At 59.5% G+C, this 17,595-nt stretch overlaps 1 protein-coding gene across 12 annotated transcripts in view; it reads left to right on the top strand.

Moving 5' to 3' along the window:
- The first annotated feature begins 437 nt into the window (after nucleotides 1–437).
- The window catches only part of NSD2 (nuclear receptor binding SET domain protein 2), a 49,398-nt gene continuing 32,240 nt past the window's right edge, over nucleotides 438–17,595 (top strand). For 3 of the 12 annotated variants that reach the window (XM_079767995.1, XM_079767996.1, XM_079767997.1), the window contains exons 1-2: nucleotides 9,240–9,412; nucleotides 15,401–16,026. In XM_079767995.1, the coding sequence (XP_079624121.1) occupies nucleotides 15,430–16,026 (597 nt within the window). In that variant the 5' untranslated portion in view covers nucleotides 9,240–9,412; nucleotides 15,401–15,429. The other 9 variants (XM_079767998.1, XM_079768003.1, XM_079767999.1 and 6 more) reach the window with 9 other exon arrangements.

The following is a 17,595-nucleotide window of genomic DNA, read 5'->3' as shown; positions in this document are numbered from 1 at the left end:
GGTCATGGTTTGATTCCTGGTCAAGGGCACATGTGTGGGTTGGGGGCTCGATCCCATGTGGAGCGTGCAGAAGGCAGCCGATCAATGATTCTCATCATTGATGTTTCTCTCTCTCTCCCCCTTCCTCTCTGAAATCAATATATTTAAAAATTTGCATGTTGATTGCACTATTCTAAGATTTTTTTTTTTCTGGGAAAGTAGTCTTCATTCCTAACCTGTGAAATAAAATGAGATGCCTTGGTGTTTATCTTGTACTGCAGGGACTTAAAAGGTGCTCTCGGGTGGCCATACATTTTCTTGTGCTGCAGAGGGCACCCAGCCTCCCACGGCTGGAGGGACATGACAAGATGCAAATGTGAAGGGGCCACAGCCCAGCTAGCCGCCTTCCAGGGCGCCCAGTGGCGAGGGTGTCTCTTCTGGGGGCTCAGGACCCGCAGCACCCTGCAAGGTTGCACACACAGCAGGGCCTCACCCTATAGTTTCCAGACAGAAGGGCGAACAATTCCATCATCCCCGTCAGCTGGGAACCCTGGATCACCCCTGCTGGGGGGTGGGGGGGAAGCAGCTGAAGCTGGCAGCTGGCCAAGGGGGTAGTCTGAGCGCCAACTTCCCTTTGGTGAGTGCACGGGCAGAGCTGACCAGGCCTTTGTACCCCAGCCCTCCCGTCGGCGGATGTGGCCGGTCCACGGACGGGCGAGCCTGGCGGGGAGACGGCGCTCTGCAACGGAGGCAGACCCCGGAGAGCCGGCAGCTGGAGGCCGGGTAGGAAACCCCGGGGCGAATCTCCGTGTCCGTCCTCACCAGCCAAAGCGATCTTTCCCAAGCTGGACTCTGACCAGAGGCTTACACTCCCGGGCCTGGGCCCCACCCCAGCCGCGCTAGGATGGCACCTCCCCCAGCAACGGCAGGCGCTGCGATCCCTGACTCCGAACGCGGTCCCCGCTGCACCAGCTCCAGGCCAGCCCGGAGCCGGGCAGGCGGGCGGGCGGGCGGGCAGGCGGACCCCACGCCCTGCAGAGATTCCGCAGGAAGACGCACCGCCGCGGGGCCGGCCCGTCCCCCCATTCCTGGGGCTGGAGTGACCCTCACCACCGAGTCTGTACTGCAGGGCTCAGGGGCGCCGGCGTGGGGGGCTCTGCAGCCCCGGGAGCCCCACGCTGCCCGGCGAGGTCCCCGCGGGCAGGCAGAGGAGCCCGCCGCCTTCTTCCCGCCCCGCGGCCCGGGCGCCTCCCGCGCGTGGCGGTGCGAGCGCAGGGCGCGGGGCGGGCGGGGAGCGAGCGCCGCGGGCAGCGATTGGACGCGCGGCCGTGACGTCAGCACGCGCCGCTCGCGCCGCCGCAGCCTCAGGCGCCGAGCTCTCCGTTCCGCCGCCGCCTGGCGCGCGCCCGGCCGAGAAGCGGGAGCGGGGCGCGCTCGGCGCTGGTCTGAGGCGGCTCGCGGGTCCCGCGGCCCCGGCCCCCCGGCCCCGCGCGACCCCGTCCGCGGCCGCCGCCCCGCCCCGCTCGCCCGGCGCGGATTTGAACCGCCCGGCCGCGGCCCGCGAGCGCGGCAGCCAATCAGCGGCGCGCACTTTCCCGCGGCTTCTGCGGCGGCGGCGGCCCGGCGGCGGCGGCGGCGGGCGGGAGGCGCGGGGGCGGGGTCGGCGCCGCGCGCGGAAAGCCTGGGCCTGACCGGCCGCGCCCGCCGCCGCCCCCTGCCAGCCCGCGCCGCCCTCCCGCGCCCCCGGCCCGGCCCCCTCCCCGAGAGCCGCCGCCGAGCCGAGTGCCGCGCCCCGAGAGCCTCCGCCGCCGGAGGATGCGACGCACCACAGGTCACTGGGGCGGCCGCGGGCCGAGGGCGGGGCGGGGGCCGGGCCGGGCCGGGGGCGCGGGCGGCGGTAACGGGGCGGCGGGCGCGGCCATGTTGGGCCTCCGGCGGCTGCACCTGTGCCGCCTGCGGGCCGGGCGGCCTTTGTTCGCGGCGGCGCCGAGCGGCCGGCCGGTCTTTGTGAGGCGCGGGCCGGGCCGGGGCCGGGCAGTGGGAGGGGCGCGCCGGGCGGCGGGAGGCGCTTTTTGTCTGCGGTGGGTCCCGGGGACGCGGGCGGGCGCCGGCCGGCCGGCCGTTGGTCCGCGCGGGCGCCCGGAACCGGACCGGGCCCGGCAGGTGGCGGCGGGGGGCCGGCGTGGGGACCCGCTGGGCTGGGGGCGCTCGTCGCTCCAGGCCCCGCCCGGAGCTGCCGGTTCCCCCCGGTCCTCGGGCGGACGGGGGGCCCTGAGGCCTCGGGACGCCAGAGACGTCCGGTCCGCACGCCGGCCGGCGCCGCTCGGCATTTAAAACGCGCTGGTCCCGCCCGTGGGGAGAGGAAGGCGGCCCGCGGCCGCCCGAGCCTCGTCTCCCGGGCCCTGGACGCCGACAGCCGCAGGTTTGACATTTAAGTTGAAACTTAGTGTCGCGGGCAGGTAGTTGGCGCCGGGGGTTAACCGAGCCCGGCCCCGCGGCCGGCGCCTCGGGCGCGTTCGGAGCCGGTTAGGGAAGTTCCGCGCTGACAGCCGCGCGCCGCAGGCGGAGGCCTTGACTTTTAAAAGCGTTAAACGCCAAGATGTCTGTCGGTCCCGATCGCTAACCCAGTTACAGACCTCCCGCGGGGCGGCCCTGCCAGGTATTCTGCAGGAGGTTATCCAGAGGGAGAGAGCCGCCCCGTTCCCGCGGCCGGGGCTGTAACTCCTTTCTTTTCCAAAACGGTTTAAATGGCTGGTTAGCATTCGGGCGCGGGCAGCCGCCGAGTTAGAGAAGCCGGCGCTCCGAGCGCCAAGGGCCGCAGGCGGGGAGCAGCCGGCGGGAGCGCAGGGGCCTCCCCCTGCCCACACCCGCGGTTCAAATCTAAACTGCCGGCTGGAGCGAGGAGGACTCATGCCGCAAGCACGACGCCTTTGACTCATTTCCTTTCCTTTTCTTCCATCTTCTCAGACGCCCTGCAGCCTTTGGGTAGGGGCCTGTGGTTGCTAACGACAGGGCTCCCGCCACATGGCTGTGAGTGTGTGAGGGACTCCCCTCTCCTGTGCAAACAGCCCCCTCCTGCCGCCCCTGCACGAGGCGGCCGGTCCCAGGGGGGGAGCATCAGACGAGGCATGTCACCAGCCCCAAGGCACGACGGGCAGTTTACCCTGTGTGGATGTGTAGGCCACCACACCGTGAAACTGGTGGAGCCGTACAGAGTAAAGCAAGGTAAACGGTGCAGGTGTGGCTGCGAGGCCCAGGTGTTTTTATGCATCCGATTGACGGAGCCACACCGCGAGGACGCAGGTGAAGAGGGTCAGGATTTCGGGGTCCGAGGCCCTGCGCTTGGCTTCCGCCTAGCCGACCTCCTCTCACCAGTAGCTCAGCCTCGAAAGGCTTACTCAAATCGCAGTGTAAACTAAAACTGATTAGCTGCTTCCTCTTTTATGGTTTGATGCCTCAGTGTGAAACGTGTACAAGTAGGTGGAATTAGATTTCTGGTGAGAAGACAGAAAACACTGACACAACGTGTGGGAGGTGAGATGTAGGATTCTTGTGCCCAGGCATGGAGAAAAGGGTGTGCTAACCCCCTCCCAGGAATTCATAACCCACATTCATGTTCGCTGCCCGTGTCGTCCGGACAAGTAATCTGCCCAGTAACCGCTTTGATGGCAGGAACTGGAGATCCAGGCTTCATGCTCATGTTGGTATAGGGGCTGTTGGCTTTTGTGTGGTGGACTGCTTGACTGTAGCACGTATGCAGGTTTTTTTGTTAATCCTCACCCGAGGATATTTTTCCATTGATTTTTAGAGAGAGTGGAAGTGAGGGGGAGAGACAGAGAAAAACATCTATGTGAGAGAGACACATTGATTGGTCGCCTCGAGCATGCCCCCTGACCAGGGCCAGGAATGGAGCCTGCAGTCAAGGTAGGTGCCCTTGACTGGAATCGAACCCAGGACCCTTCAGTCCATGGGCTGATGCTCTATCCACTGAGCCACACTGGCCAGGGCAAATGCATGCAGTTTTGAACAAGCATCTTCGTTGTCTGAGCCTCTCTCCTCTTGATGGACTCCAGGAAGTGTGTCCTTGCTTGCACACACGTGCTGCCCTGTGGACTCCAGGCCTTGGTGTAGACTGTGTTGGTTGTGGACTGCTGCTTGTCCTCCCTTTCTGAGGACAGATACCCAGCCCCCCCTTTTTAAAATATATTTTTATTGGTTTCAGAGAGGAAGGGAGAGGGAGAAACAGAGAGAAACATCAATGATGAAAGAGAATCATTGATCAGCTGTCTCCTGCACACCCCCTACTGGGGTTGAGCCCGCAACCTGGGCATGTGCCCTGACCGGAATCGAACCCGGGACCCTTCAATCCACAGGCCGATGCTCTATCCATTGAGCCACACCAGCTAGGGCCAGCCTTTTAGTGGCTGTCTGTGACCTCCCCCCCTTGACTGCGCTCTTGGCAGTAGGAAGGTGCAGAGTCCCGGCTGTGCCCTCATGGCAGGCACTCAGTAGAGGCTGCATCAGTGGGCATGGGACACAGGATAAATACACTGCCAGCATCTGGCCTGTTGGCCTCTCTTTTTCGTCAGTCATGTTGGAGCGGAAAGGGACCCTCTGGAAGAAGCGGGGTATGGACAGTAAGGGGCTAGCCGGCGGTCACCCTCCTGTGTCGGGAAGCCAGGACCGTGTTTGCCTCTTTTCCTTCTTCTCTTCTCAGCGTAGCTAACCAATGTTAATTACGAAACTTACAACAGTAGGCAGCCCTGTAACTACCTAAGCGGAAGCAAGCAGTGATGTTTCCCCTGCTCCCCTAGGTCCCTGGGCAGGTAAGAGCATAAAGTCTACCGAGCTCAAGAGCCAGAGGGACGAGGATGTTCCAGAGGATTCGGCTCATGCTTCCCAAACTGTCTGCACCATTTGTTAATTTCTTTTTCAGGAAAGGTTATTTACAGTAAGCACTCTGGGGAGAAAAAGGCTTAAGCTGGTTACCCCCAGGACTCATTCACATTTTGCCGCTGTCTATTGGTTGCAGTAGACAAAAAGCAGCTGATTGGTCTGATGAATTTGGTTTGCTGGTTTTAAAACATCAAGACAGACCTCAGAGCAGTGTTGTTCTTGAGTCTGCCTTCCAAAGAGCAAACGGCCATGATGAGTTTTCAAAGCATCTTAGTGTCTGTAACACTTAGTGGTTCCAACAAAGACACAGGATGGACATTGCAGTGCTGGCCGGCGGAGTGCTGGCCTGCGCCGGGGCTGTGGAGCCTGTTTGTCCTGCCGGGAGGAGTGGGACCTCCGTGTTGTGTTGACCGGGATGTCGTGGGAAGTTTGTTAAGTGGTATATTTATGTCTGTTTCTCACATGCTGACCAGTTTTCCACGTGTCTTCGCTGCTGGTGTCGGAGGCCATCAGGTCAGAAAGCGTGTTTCTGCCTCCAGGTTTCCTCCTCAGTGAGCGCTGTACCTCCCTGGTCTCGCTAAGAGGCACAGGCGATCATGGGAGGCCACTCCTCAGGGATTCCGTTGCCCTTTGGGGTTCGAGACGAGGCTGTCACTGCGTGTCTTACTTCGCCCTCTCCTGGCCTCCCAGCTCACCTCTGCCTCCCGTGCTTCCGCTGGGGCCTTGGCATGGTCAGCTTGCCCCTCCCCCCACCCAACCCCTTGCAAGTGTGGGCGTGGCTGGCTTTTCCTGTTAGTTCCTTCTCATTGGTTCTCAGCTTGGACGCCTCTCCTAGAGAGCGCTCTGAGTCCCTGCCTGCTTGTCCCAGCCACCTTCAGCACGGCCATGCTCACTCTGCCCACAGCCACGTGGCCTCCGGCTGCGGGACTCTCCTGTGGACACTGCACGGCTTGCTCCTTGCTCAGGCGGCTTCCTTGCCCACCCCGCTGCCTCCGGGCACGCAGCCCTGCGTCAGCCCGTCCCCTGACGCTGTCCTCTGACGTGCCATGTGCTGCTCACCTGATGGCACGGAGGAGTCCGTGAGGCTTCGATTGCTGTCTCACCTCAGGACAGAGTGGTGCCCGAGGGACTGCCACTCACAGTGACTGTGAATGCAGGGCCCGGCCCCTGTGCCATGCTTCGTGTATAATACACCGCAGAAGGGTGTGGGTCACACGAGTGGTGAGAGCGTGCTTGCCTGGTGTGAGGTTGGAAAGGTGTCTCCTCCCCAGGGGCTGGCCACAGAGGCCAGAGGGGTGGCTCCTGGACCAGTGGCCTTCCCACGCACAGGGGCTGGGGTAGGAGGAGTGGGCAGATGCAAGAGGGTGGCATTGATGGGCTGGGGTCAGCGTAGGGTTCCAGATGGGGAGAGTGGGCCCCAGGGGTGCTGGGGTTCGCAGTCTGCGGGGTGGGAGTACAAAGTGCTGCTCTTGTCTCACTGTGGACCATGGAGAGGGAAGGTGGGTCCAGCTTCTCATCCACTTCGGTTCTTTCCCAAAAGCTCTGCTCTCACCTGTGGGCCGAGCAGTGCTGCGCTGTTTACCCAGGAGAGGAAGTCCTAGGGCCTAGGCCGAGCTCAGTGTGTGGTCCCGGCGTGCTGGTCCGGCTTCTCCCCTGCTGCAGCCGGTGAGGAGCGTGCTCTGTCCCCGGCTGTGCCTGTGTGGCGGGCGCTGCTGTGTTCCTGTCATCCCAACCTGGTCTCTGTGACACTGGCCCCGTGCGTGTGGGCTGCACTGTCTGTGTGACACTGGCCCCGTGCGTGTGGGCTGCACTGGTCTGTGTGATGCTGGGCCCGTGCGTGTGGGCTGCACTGGTCTCTGTGACGCTGGGCCCGTGCGTGTGGGCTGCACTGTCTGTGTGACGCTGGGCCCGTGCGTGTGGGCTGCACTGTCTGTGTGACGCTGGGCCCGTGCGTGTGGGCTGCACTGTCTGTGTGACGCTGGGCCCGTGCGTGTGGGCTGCACTGTCTGTGTGACGCTGGGCCCGTGCGTGTGGGCTGCACTGTCTGTGTGACGCTGGGCCCGTGCGTGTGGGCTGCACTGTCTGTGTGACGCTGGGCCCGTGCGTGTGGGCTGCACTGTCTGTGTGACGCTGGGCCCGTGCGTGTGGGCTGCACTGTCTGTGTGATGCTGGGCCCGTGCGTGTGGGCTGCACTGTCTGTGTGACGCTGGGCTCATGCGTGTGGGCTGCACTGTCTGTGTGACGCTGGGCCCGTGCGTGTGGGCTGCACTGGTCTGTGTGACGCTGGGCCCGTGCGTGTGGGCTGCACTGGTCTGTGTGACGCTGGGCCCGTGCGTGTGGGCTGCACTGTCTGTGTGACGCTGGGCCCGTGCGTGTGGGCTGCACTGTCTGTGTGACGCTGGGCCCGTGCGTGTGGGCTGCACTGTCTGTGTGACGCTGGGCCCGTGCGTGTGGGCTGCACTGTCTGTGTGACGCTGGGCTCATGCGTGTGGGCTGCACTGTCTGTGTGACGCTGGGCCCGTGCGTGTGGGCTGCACTGTCTGTGTGACGCTGGGCCCGTGCGTGTGGGCTGCACTGTCTGTGTGACGCTGGGCCCGTGCGTGTGGGCTGCACGGTCTGTGTGACGCTGGGCCCGTGCGTGTGGGCTGCACTGTCTGTGTGACGCTGGGCCCGTGCGTGTGGGCTGCACTGTCTGTGTGACGCTGGGCCCGTGCGTGTGGGCTGCACTGTCTGTGTGACGCTGGGCCCGTGCGTGTGGGCTGCACGGTCTGTGTGATGCTGGGCCCGTGCGTGTGGGCTGCACGGTCTGTGTGATGCTGGGCCCGTGCGTGTGGGCTGCACTGTCTGTGTGATGCTGGGCCCGTGCGTGTGGGCTGCACGGTCTGTGTGATGCTGGGCCCGTGCGTGTGGGCTGCACTGTCTGTGTGACGCTGGGCCCGTGCGTGTGGGCTGCACTGTCTGTGTGACGCTGGGCCCGTGCGTGTGGGCTGCACTGTCTGTGTGACGCTGGGCCCGTGCGTGTGGGCTGCACTGGTCTGTGTGACGCTGGGCCCGTGCGTGTGGGCTGCACTGTCTGTGTGACGCTGGGCCCGTGCGTGTGGGCTGCACTGTCTGTGTGACGCTGGGCCCGTGCGTGTGGGCTGCACGGTCTGTGTGACGCTGGGCCCGTGCGTGTGGGCTGCACGGTCTGTGTGACGCTGGGCCCGTGCGTGTGGGCTGCACGGTCTGTGTGACGCTGGGCCCGTGCGTGTGGGCTGCACGGTCTGTGTGACGCTGGGCCCGTGCGTGTGGGCTGCACGGTCTGTGTGACGCTGGGCCCGTGCGTGTGGGCTGCACGGTCTGTGTGACGCTGGGCCCGTGCGTGTGGGCTGCACGGTCTGTGTGACGCTGGGCCCGTGCGTGTGGGCTGCACTGTCTGTGTGACGCTGGGCCCGTGCGTGTGGGCTGCACTGTCTGTGTGACGCTGGGCCCGTGCGTGTGGGCTGCACTGTCTGTGTGACGCTGGGCCCGTGCGTGTGGGCTGCACTGTCTGTGTGACGCTGGGCCCGTGCGTGTGGGCTGCACTGTCTGTGACGCTGGGCCCGTGCGTGTGGGCTGCACTGTCTGTGTGACGCTGGGCCCGTGCGTGTGGGCTGCACTGTCTGTGTGACGCTGGGCCCGTGCGTGTGGGCTGCACTGTCTGTGTGACGCTGGGCCTGTCAGGCTGCGTTGTGCGGACTCGCTAGGTTGTGAGTTTCCAGGCGAGGACCCGCTGACTGTCTCCTGGGTCAGGCAGTGCCAGAGGCACTAAGTTAACAATGGAGGTAGCTTTTGAGTCTTCTGTTTTCCTAAAAGTTCTTATTTCATGAATAACGTTAATTCCTAGAATTCTAAGTTCAAAGATGCGTTGGAAGAAAGCGGCTTCTGTGTGCCTCTCCCACAAGATGTGCCGTCGGCGCCATCTGTGCGGCGCTGCTCCCCCTTAGCGGCTTTGAGCTGTGCCTCTTCCTCACCTCCTCGTCCTCCTCTCAGAGGAGACGGGATCCCAGAGGTGGTCAGTGAGACCCCAGCCCTGAGCTGTGGGTGGCAAGAGCTCCCGCAGGCCTGGCCTCCCTCTGACTCTGCCCTCGGGGACATGTTCACGGGAGGCTGTCCTGGAATAGGAGGTGGGCCATTGTGTGTGCGCAGGACAGTGCTGTCCAGTGGCCTACCCTCACTGGCTGTCAGCGTGTGCCAGGGCGGAGCAGGCCTGTGCCCGGGTCCTATGGGATTTACAGAACCAGTGTGCGGGGACAACAGGGAAGAGCCAGTGGACAAACCAGTGAAACAGCCTTGCCAAATAACGGAACCTGAATCTTATTGCCAACAACCCACTCACAGGACATACGGGAGAGAGGGGCACGCTCACCACTCGCTGCAGAATTGTCGCTGGCAGAGCAGACGCGGGAACCGAGACCAGGCTCGTCTCATCACCAGGGAAAGGGGTTGTGGGTGAGAGATCCCGCTCAGCACCCGCCAGGCAGCGGAGACCCGGCTGTATGCCGCTTGGGTCGCCACGGTGAGAAACTGGAACACGCACTAGGTTTGCTGTTACGGAGGTCTCCGTTTCGTAGCCGCCGTCGTGGTTGGTTGTGTTTGAGAAAAGAATTTGTCCCTTTTAGAGAAGCATACAGGTCCTTACCACCTGGGTTTGCTTCTGGGTCCGCGAGGAGAGCGGTGCGTGTGGCTGGGTCCGGACTGGCCTGGGCCGCTGGTGCCCTGTCCTCGGGGCTCGGCCAAGGCTGCCGACCGTCCTGTGCACTCAGAACTCGGGAGGGAAGATGGGGCACCTAGTAGGTCTGCTGTGCGGTGCCACTCACTGGAGACTGATGGAGCCTAGAGTCCTGGCAGCCCTGGTGTGAGCGTTCCTCCCGAGGGAGCAGCTGTGCAGATCCCTGGGTGGAGCGAGGGCGAGCGCTGTGTGCAGACAGGCCGCAGGGCTGGGGGGCTCCTCCAGGCTAGGTTAGGTTTTCCTCCCAGAGCAGAGGGAGGTCCTGCAGGGTGTGTGTGTGTGTCCTGTAGTTTTCAGTCCTCTGTAGAGCTGGTGATGGATTAGTGAAGAGTGGGCCCAGGAGACCAATCTGTGGATACTGTGTTCCAGTTGGAATCTCTCCCGTGGTCCCTGCTTTGATGTTTGGTGTGGCCACGTGATTTGCTTGGGACAGTGCAAAGGGACGACTGTGGCGCCTGACCGGAGGCTGGAAGAGACACGTACTTTATCTCACTCCTTTTCTGTCTCATTGTGGAAGCACACAGGACTCTGAGCAAGACGGACCCCTTGGGTTGAGTCCAAGAACATGTGATTGCTTTGGGGCTGGCTCCCATCACCTAGTGCGGTGGCTCTCCAAGTCTGCGCCACCTGGGAGTGGTGGGAAGTGCAGACCCGCAGGCCTGCCTCAGCCTGCGGAGCCGTGGCTCCGGGTGGGCCGGGCAGGCCGCTGGGGGAGCCCTTCACCTGGCTCCGATGCCTCAGCACTGGGGCCGGCTGCTGCCAGGAGCTGGCTGAGAAGCCAGCAAGGGGACTGGTGTGAGCCCTGGAGAGGTGGTGGGGGGGCCCAGGCGAGGGGTGGGAGAGGAGTGGACAGGCTTGGGCAGGAGGGTGCTGGAGCTCACTGGAAGCTGTGGTTTGGGAAATGAGAGATGGGGAGGTGTCAGTGAGGGCCCTAAGGTGCTTTTTCTTTCTTTTCCCTATCTCTCCACCCGCTCCCCTTTGTCAACCATTTGCTTATTCGCTGTATCTAAGGGTCTGTTTTGTTTTGTTTATTCACAGTTCTTGTTTTTTTAGATTCCACTTATAAGTGAAATCATGGTATTTGTCTTTCTGTGTCTGACTTATCTCACTTAGCATAGTACCCTTTAGGGCCATTCATGTTTTTGCAGATGGCAGAATTTCACTTTTTTTTTTTTATTGCTGAGTACATTATATGCGTACCCCAGCTTTTTCATCCACTCATCCGTTGAAGGATCCTTCGGCTGTTTCCATGTCTTGGTTATTGTAAATAACGCTGCAGTGAACAGAGGGGTGCATATCTTTGTTTAAAGTGACTTTTTTTAGAGAGAGAGAGGAAGGTGGGGGGGAGAGAGAGAAAGAAAGAAACATCAGCGTGTTGCTTCACTTATATATGCATTCATTAGTTGATTCTTGTATGTGCCCTGACTAGGGATTGAACCCAAAACCTTGGGACGATGCTCTAACCAACTGAGCTATCTGGCCAGGGATATATATATATATATATATATATATGTGTGTGTGTGTGTGTGTGTGTGTGTAAAAAATATATAAAAAGCCCCTGGCCCTAACACCATAATGACTATAAAGACCGGCGTGGGTGGGTGAGGCTGCGTGCCCGCGCCGGTCTTTAGTCATTACGGTGTTAGGGCCAGGGGCTTTTTATATATTTTTTTACACATACTCACACGCACACGCGCTGGGCTTCTAATATATATATATATATATATATTTAATTGATGTCAAAGAGGAAGGGAGAGGGAGAGAGAGAGAGAAACATCAATGATGAGAGAGAATCATTGATTGGCTGACTCCTGCACACCTCACACTGGGGATCGAGCCAGTAACCAGGTCTTGTGTCCTTGACTGGAATCGAACCCTGGACCCTTTAGTCGGCAGGCTGATGCTCTATCCACTGAGCAAAACTGGCTAGGGTTACATATACTTTTTAAATTAGTGTTTTGGGTTTCTTTGGCTAAATATCCAGAAGTGAAATGGTTGGGTCGTAAGCAGTTTCTATTTTACTTTTTTGTTGTTGTTAATCCTCACCTGAAGGTATTTTCTCCATTGATTTTTAGAGAGCTGGAAGGGAGGGGGAAGAGAGAGAGGGAGACATCCATGTGAGAGAGATGAGAGGCACATTGATTGATTGGCACCACCCCCCCCCCCACACACACACACACTCGCCCCAACTTGGGGATCGAGCCTGCAACCAAGGCAGGAGGCATGTGCCCCTGACTGTGCCAACACCCCAACCCCTGAGTCAAACCGGCCAGGGCTATTTTACATTTAAAAAATATATATGCTTTTATTGATTTCAGAGAGGAAGGGAGAGGGAGAGAGAGAGAAACATCAATGATAAGAGAGAATCATGGATCGGCTGCCTCCCACACACCCCTACACACTGGGGATCAAGCCTGCAACCCGGGCATGTGCCCTGACCAGGAATCAAACATCAAACTGACCTCCTGGTTTATAGGTCGATGCTCAACCACTGAGCCACGCCGGCCTGGTGGGATTTTTTATTCTTCCAGATTTCCTATATATGTGAGTGATCATGTCATCTATGAACAGAAGGTAGTTTTGTTTTGCCCTGACCATGGTGACTCAGTGGTTGGAGTATCATCAGCTCACGAACTGAAGGGTCATGGGTTCGATTCCCGGTCGAGGGCACGTACCTGGGTTGCAGGTTCGATCCCTGGCCCTGGTTGGGACACGTGGGGGCAACCAGCGATGTGTGTGTGTCTCACATCGATGTTTCTCTGCCCCCTCCCCTTCTCTCTCCCTTCCACTCTCTATAAATCAATGGAAAAAATATCCTCAGGTGAAGATTAACAACAACAAGTAAGATTTATTTCTTCCTCTCCATTTTGTATACCTTTCACTTTCTTTTCTTGTCTTATTGCATTACCTAGGATGACAGAATATTTTTTTTTAATTTTATTGATTGATTTGAGAGAGAGAGAGAGAGAGAGAGAGAGAGAAACATCTACTTATTGTTCTACTTATTTATTTTTTAAAATATTTTGTTGGTTTTTTTACAGAGAGGAAGGGAGAGGGATAGAGAGTCAGAAACATCGATGAGAGAGAAACATTGATCAGCTGCCTCTTGCACACCCCCTACTGGGGATGTGCCCGCAACCAAGGTACATGCCCTTGACCGGAATCGAACCTGGGACCCTTCAGTCCACAGGCCGACGCTCTATCCACTGAGCCAAACCGGTCAGGGCTATTTATGCATTTATTTGTTGATTCTTGTATGTGCCCTGATGGGGATCAAACCTGCAACCTTGGCATATCGGGACTGTGCTCTGACTAACTGAGCTGCTTGGCCAGGGCCTTGTACCACACCTTCCTTACCACTCACCAATGGATGGACACTCTGGTGGCTCCCATATCTTGGCTATTGTTAATAACACTGCAATGAACACAGGGGTGCATATATTCTTATAATTAGTGTTTTGGATTTTTTGGGATAAATATCCAGAAGTGGGATCACTGGGTCATAAGGAAGTTCTCCTTTACATTTTTTGAGGAACCGCCATACTGCTTTCTACAGTGGCTGCACCTGTCTGCATTCCCACCGACAGTGCACGAGCGTTCCCTTTCTCCACATCCTCGCCAGCACTTGTTTGTTGATTTATTGATGGTAGCCATTCTGACAGGTGTGAGGTGATACCTTGTTGTGCTTTTAATTTGCATTTCTCTGATGATTAGTGATGTTGAGCATCATTTCATAAGTCTGTTGGCTGCCTGTATGTCCTCTGTCCTCTGTAGAGAAACATCTATCACCTGAGGATATTCTTCCCATTGATTTCTAGTGAGAGTTGAAGGGAAAGAGGAGAGAGATGAAAGGGAGGGAGGGCAGGGGAGAGAGAGAGAGAGAAACATTGATGTGAGAGAGACACATCGATCGGCTGCCTCCCGCGTGTGCCCCGACTGGGCCCGGGAAACCTGCACCCGAGGTACATGCCCCTGAGCGGGAATGGGACTGGGCCGACGCTCCAGCCACTGAGCCAGACCGGCTAGGGCTCTGCCCACCTTTTTTTTATTTTTTTATTATTTTTTTTATTTTATTGATTTATTACAGTGAGGAAGAGAGAGGGATAGAGAGGGATAGAGAGTTAGAAACATCGATGAGAGAGAAACATCTATCAGCTGCCTCTTGCACACCCCCTACTGGGGATGTGCCCGCAACCAAGGTACATGCCCTTGACCAGAATCGAACCTGGGACCTTTCAGTCCGCAGGCCGACGCTCCAGCCACTGAGCCAAACCGGCTAGGGCTCTGCCCATCTTTTAATAACATGGCTTGTCTTTTTGGGGCTCCCCTCCCGCGGCTCTCCCCCCACGCTTGGCGCCCCCCCCCCCCCCCGTTCTTTCCTGTTGGAAGTTCTGTTTCTCATACAGCTGTTGAAGTTGACTCAAACTTCCTTAGGCACAAAACTAGGGGCAGGGCCTTTGCCCAGCGCTGCTCCTGTCTTTCCGGAGCCGCGCCTCATTCATCTCTCCCGGCTCGGGTCCCTCTCCGGTGTTTCATGCTTGTCCGGGGAGTCTGATGTGAGCTGGAATGGGAACCTGCTCCGATTACCTTTAAAAAGGGTGGTGTGAGTCAAACAGCGTCTCCTGCGTCCCGGTGCGAAAGGCTCTGCACGTGGAGCTCACCTGACGGGCTGCGCCTCAGCTGTCCCCGCCCACCCGTTGTTGCTGTGGAAACTGCAGGCTGCACACCCCTACCTCACTGCTGCCCACAGGGTCTCCCCTCCACACGGTGGTCATTTCCGGCCAGACGGTCCTACGTTGGAAGGGCTGCCGTGGGTGTCAGCTGTTCAGCACATCCTGGACCCTTGCCGCATGTCAGGAGCAGCCCCCAAGTGGTGACAATCCGAAAGGCGCTGAGGGCCCAGTCGTCCCGTCGAGAACTGCCGCGTGCACTGCGGTGTCTCCTGGCCTCCCTCGCACCTCTCGGCGTCGGGGGGCCTCTCAGTGGCCGTCACAGGGCACTCCTGATGGTGGCCTCCACTGGGATGGGTGCTGCCTGCACCTGGTCTAGCTGCCCTTTGTGGGGTGGGTGCTGTGCGGTGAAGACCTGCCTACGGCCGCGCAGCCAGAGGGGCCTCTGTGCCGGGATGAAGCTAGGGCTCGGCGGTTGCCCTGGACGTTCATACTCGGGTGGTACCTTGGCCACTCTCGGCATGGCCTTTGGTCTGGGCCTGGGCCTGGGCCGGGCTGGTAGGGATGGGAGGGGTGTCGGCCAGGCCCACACCAGGACTGACCAGGCTCGGGCTCACTTTCTGAATCGCGGCGTTTCCTCACCAGTCTGGCACTATTGGTGTGCCAGGTGGGGAGAGTCTGGTTCTAAACTTGACTGACCACGTGCCCTGTGCACGTCGCTGAAGCTCTGCCCGGGAGGCCGCCCGCTGTGACAGGCCTGGCTCGTCGGCCGCCGGGGCCCCTGTCCTGGGCGGGTGGTGTCCCTTCTGGGGTGGAGAAGCGACGGCCACACTGCTTGTGAGCGGCGGGGCCGGACTTGAGTCTCCTCGCCTGACTTTGGCGTTCTCTTCCTTAAAGCTGCTCTTTTTTTCTTTTAGTTTTATCCTCTTGTGATTTTTGTGAAGCTAGATCTGCCTCCTGTGACTTAAATCGTTATACAATACATCACAAACCGGCTAAAAAACACACCAAAGCAAACACACACGGCTGTAGAGGTGCGGGCATACTCATCTCGGGTCTTAAATGTAAGATGTCTTCTTTCCTTTCTGTTTTCCTAACAGTGTAGTAGTCCAAGAACGGGAGCATCTGGACTGGATGGAATTTAGCATCACAAAAGGTGCTTTTCCCGCTCAGGAAGTTGTCAAGTACATGAGGATGAAGCAGGCGCCGGAAGTCCTTGGCAGCACCGCCGGGAAGCCTGCGGGCTGCGAGGTGAACCGCGAGTGCTCCGTGTTCCTGGGCAAGGCCCAGCTGTCCGCCACCCTGCAGGAGGGCGTCATGCAGAAGTTCAACGGCCACGACGCGCTCCCCTTCCTCCCGGCGGAGAAGCTGAAAGACCTGACCTCCCGCGTGTTTAATGGAGAACCTGGTGCCCACGACGCCAAACTGCGTTTTGAGCCCCAGGAAACGAAGGGGGCTGAGACCCCGCCTAACACTACCCCCATCAAAAACGGCTCTCCGGAAATCAAACTGAAAATCACCAAGACCTACATGAATGGGAAACCGCTCTTTGAGTCTTCCATTTGTGGAGACGGCGCTGCTGCTGTGGCCCAGTCGGAAGGAAATGGACCAGAGCCAGAGGGAAAGGCGAGGAGGAGCAGGAAGAGGAGCATCAAGTACGACGCGGTGCCAGAGCAGGGCCTCGTCGAAGCAGCTGCGGGGGCCGAGGTCGCCAGCCCCTCAGACAGGAAGGTATTCACGGCCGGGGTCAGGGCAGCGCAGGGGACCCCACGAGGACGCCGCCATGTGCAGGGGCGGGGCAGCGGGAGGGCTGGGGTCGTGGCACAGGCCCTGGCTCCCGGATGCCCCCGCACTGCCTCCTTCAGGCCGCACAGCCCTCCTGAGCCGGTGTGAGCCTGGAGCGGTCAGCTGAGGATTCTAGGTTAAAGCGGCCGAAGAGGGCAGACCAGTTTCTGAGCCAGGCGATCAGTTCCAGGCCTCTGGCTGTCCTGTTGCCTGGGCCTCTGCAGAGGCCTCTGGGCCTGGCTCTGGTCGTCGTCCCGTCGGAGGTGTGAGCTGTGCCGCCGAGGTGCGCCTGCCACCCACCCACCGGTTCCCTCCCCTCACCTGGCTCCTCCACCAGGGGCCCGGGCTGTGTCTCAGCACAGAGGCTGGGGTGCAGAGCCCTAACATACCACGAGAGAGCACAGTACTTCATGTCATCACGTCCTAAAGTGACCCTCCAGGTAGCCCCCCACTTAAATGAGTGTAAGCCCCATAAATCAGCCAGGAGCCTCTCTGAGGCCGGAGGAATGGGGAGGGTGCCGCAGCCCCCCACACCCCGTCATAGGAGCTGGTGGTCTTGACGGGGTCCTCTTGCAGGCGTGAGGGAGGGGAGGGAGACCAGGAATATTTAGTTTAAAATCATAGTCAAGGAATTCTATTTACAGTTTCCACAGATAGGAGAGGAAGTGGCCAAATTCCTTGGAATTATTAAAATAAGAAGTTTGAGGGTTGAAACATGTTTTTTTGAGTGCTCAGGGGCTGTCTAGGTCTCACTAATGTGATTATAATGGGATTCTAAGAGGCCTGGCTGGTGCGTGGTGCTGGCGGTGCCCTGGTTGGTGACTCACAGGGGAAGAGGCTGGTGCAAGTGATTCCCAGCCCATCACTGGGCTTTGTTAAGACGAGTAAACCCCTGATTGCTGACCTCCGTCTTTGGAGGGGGGACGCTGACACTTGTCCTCATGGGCCGTCATAGACTGGGTGCTGAGGACTAGTCTGAGAGACCCCTTCCTGAAAGTGTGTGACCTGGCAGCCCTGTGCCAGCTCTCAGCACCCGCACCCGCTCTGTAAGGGCGTCCTGCCCTCTGCCCAAGGCCGTGGCCTCCGGGGGCTCGGGAGCTCACACTCAGAAGGAGGTCAGGCCGCCGGCTGCTGGTCCCCTGGAGGCCAGAGTGAGGGTGCTGGGGCGGAGGTAGCCTCCTAAACACCTGGGCTCCGTGATGGAGGGACAGGTTCGGAGCCCAGGACTCAGGCCACAGGGCTGGAGCTGAGGCTTGCTGCCAGGCTCCTGGTGTTCGTGCCACCCTGGGTTCTGCCACATGTGCCAAGAGAGGTTCCATGAGCATAAAGCACCGTTCAGGCGGGAAGGAGAGAGGTCGCCCTCTGTGGCCTCGCAGTGCGGGCAGCCCCTTAGCGGAGGGCGCGAGAGGCACGATTCCGAGGGTGATGCCAGGGCTGCGATTTGAAGACAGTGTTGGGGGGGATGGAGCCTCCAGCTGGTTAGCCCTCAGTGTTTTGTGGCTGGAAGGCTGGACT

Source organism: Cnephaeus nilssonii (assembly GCF_951640355.1).
Source record: "Cnephaeus nilssonii genome assembly, chromosome: 1".
Lineage (NCBI taxonomy): Eukaryota > Metazoa > Chordata > Mammalia > Chiroptera > Vespertilionidae > Cnephaeus > Cnephaeus nilssonii.
The sequence above is the reverse complement of the archived record's forward strand: the minus strand, read 5'-3'. Positions and strand labels throughout refer to the sequence as shown.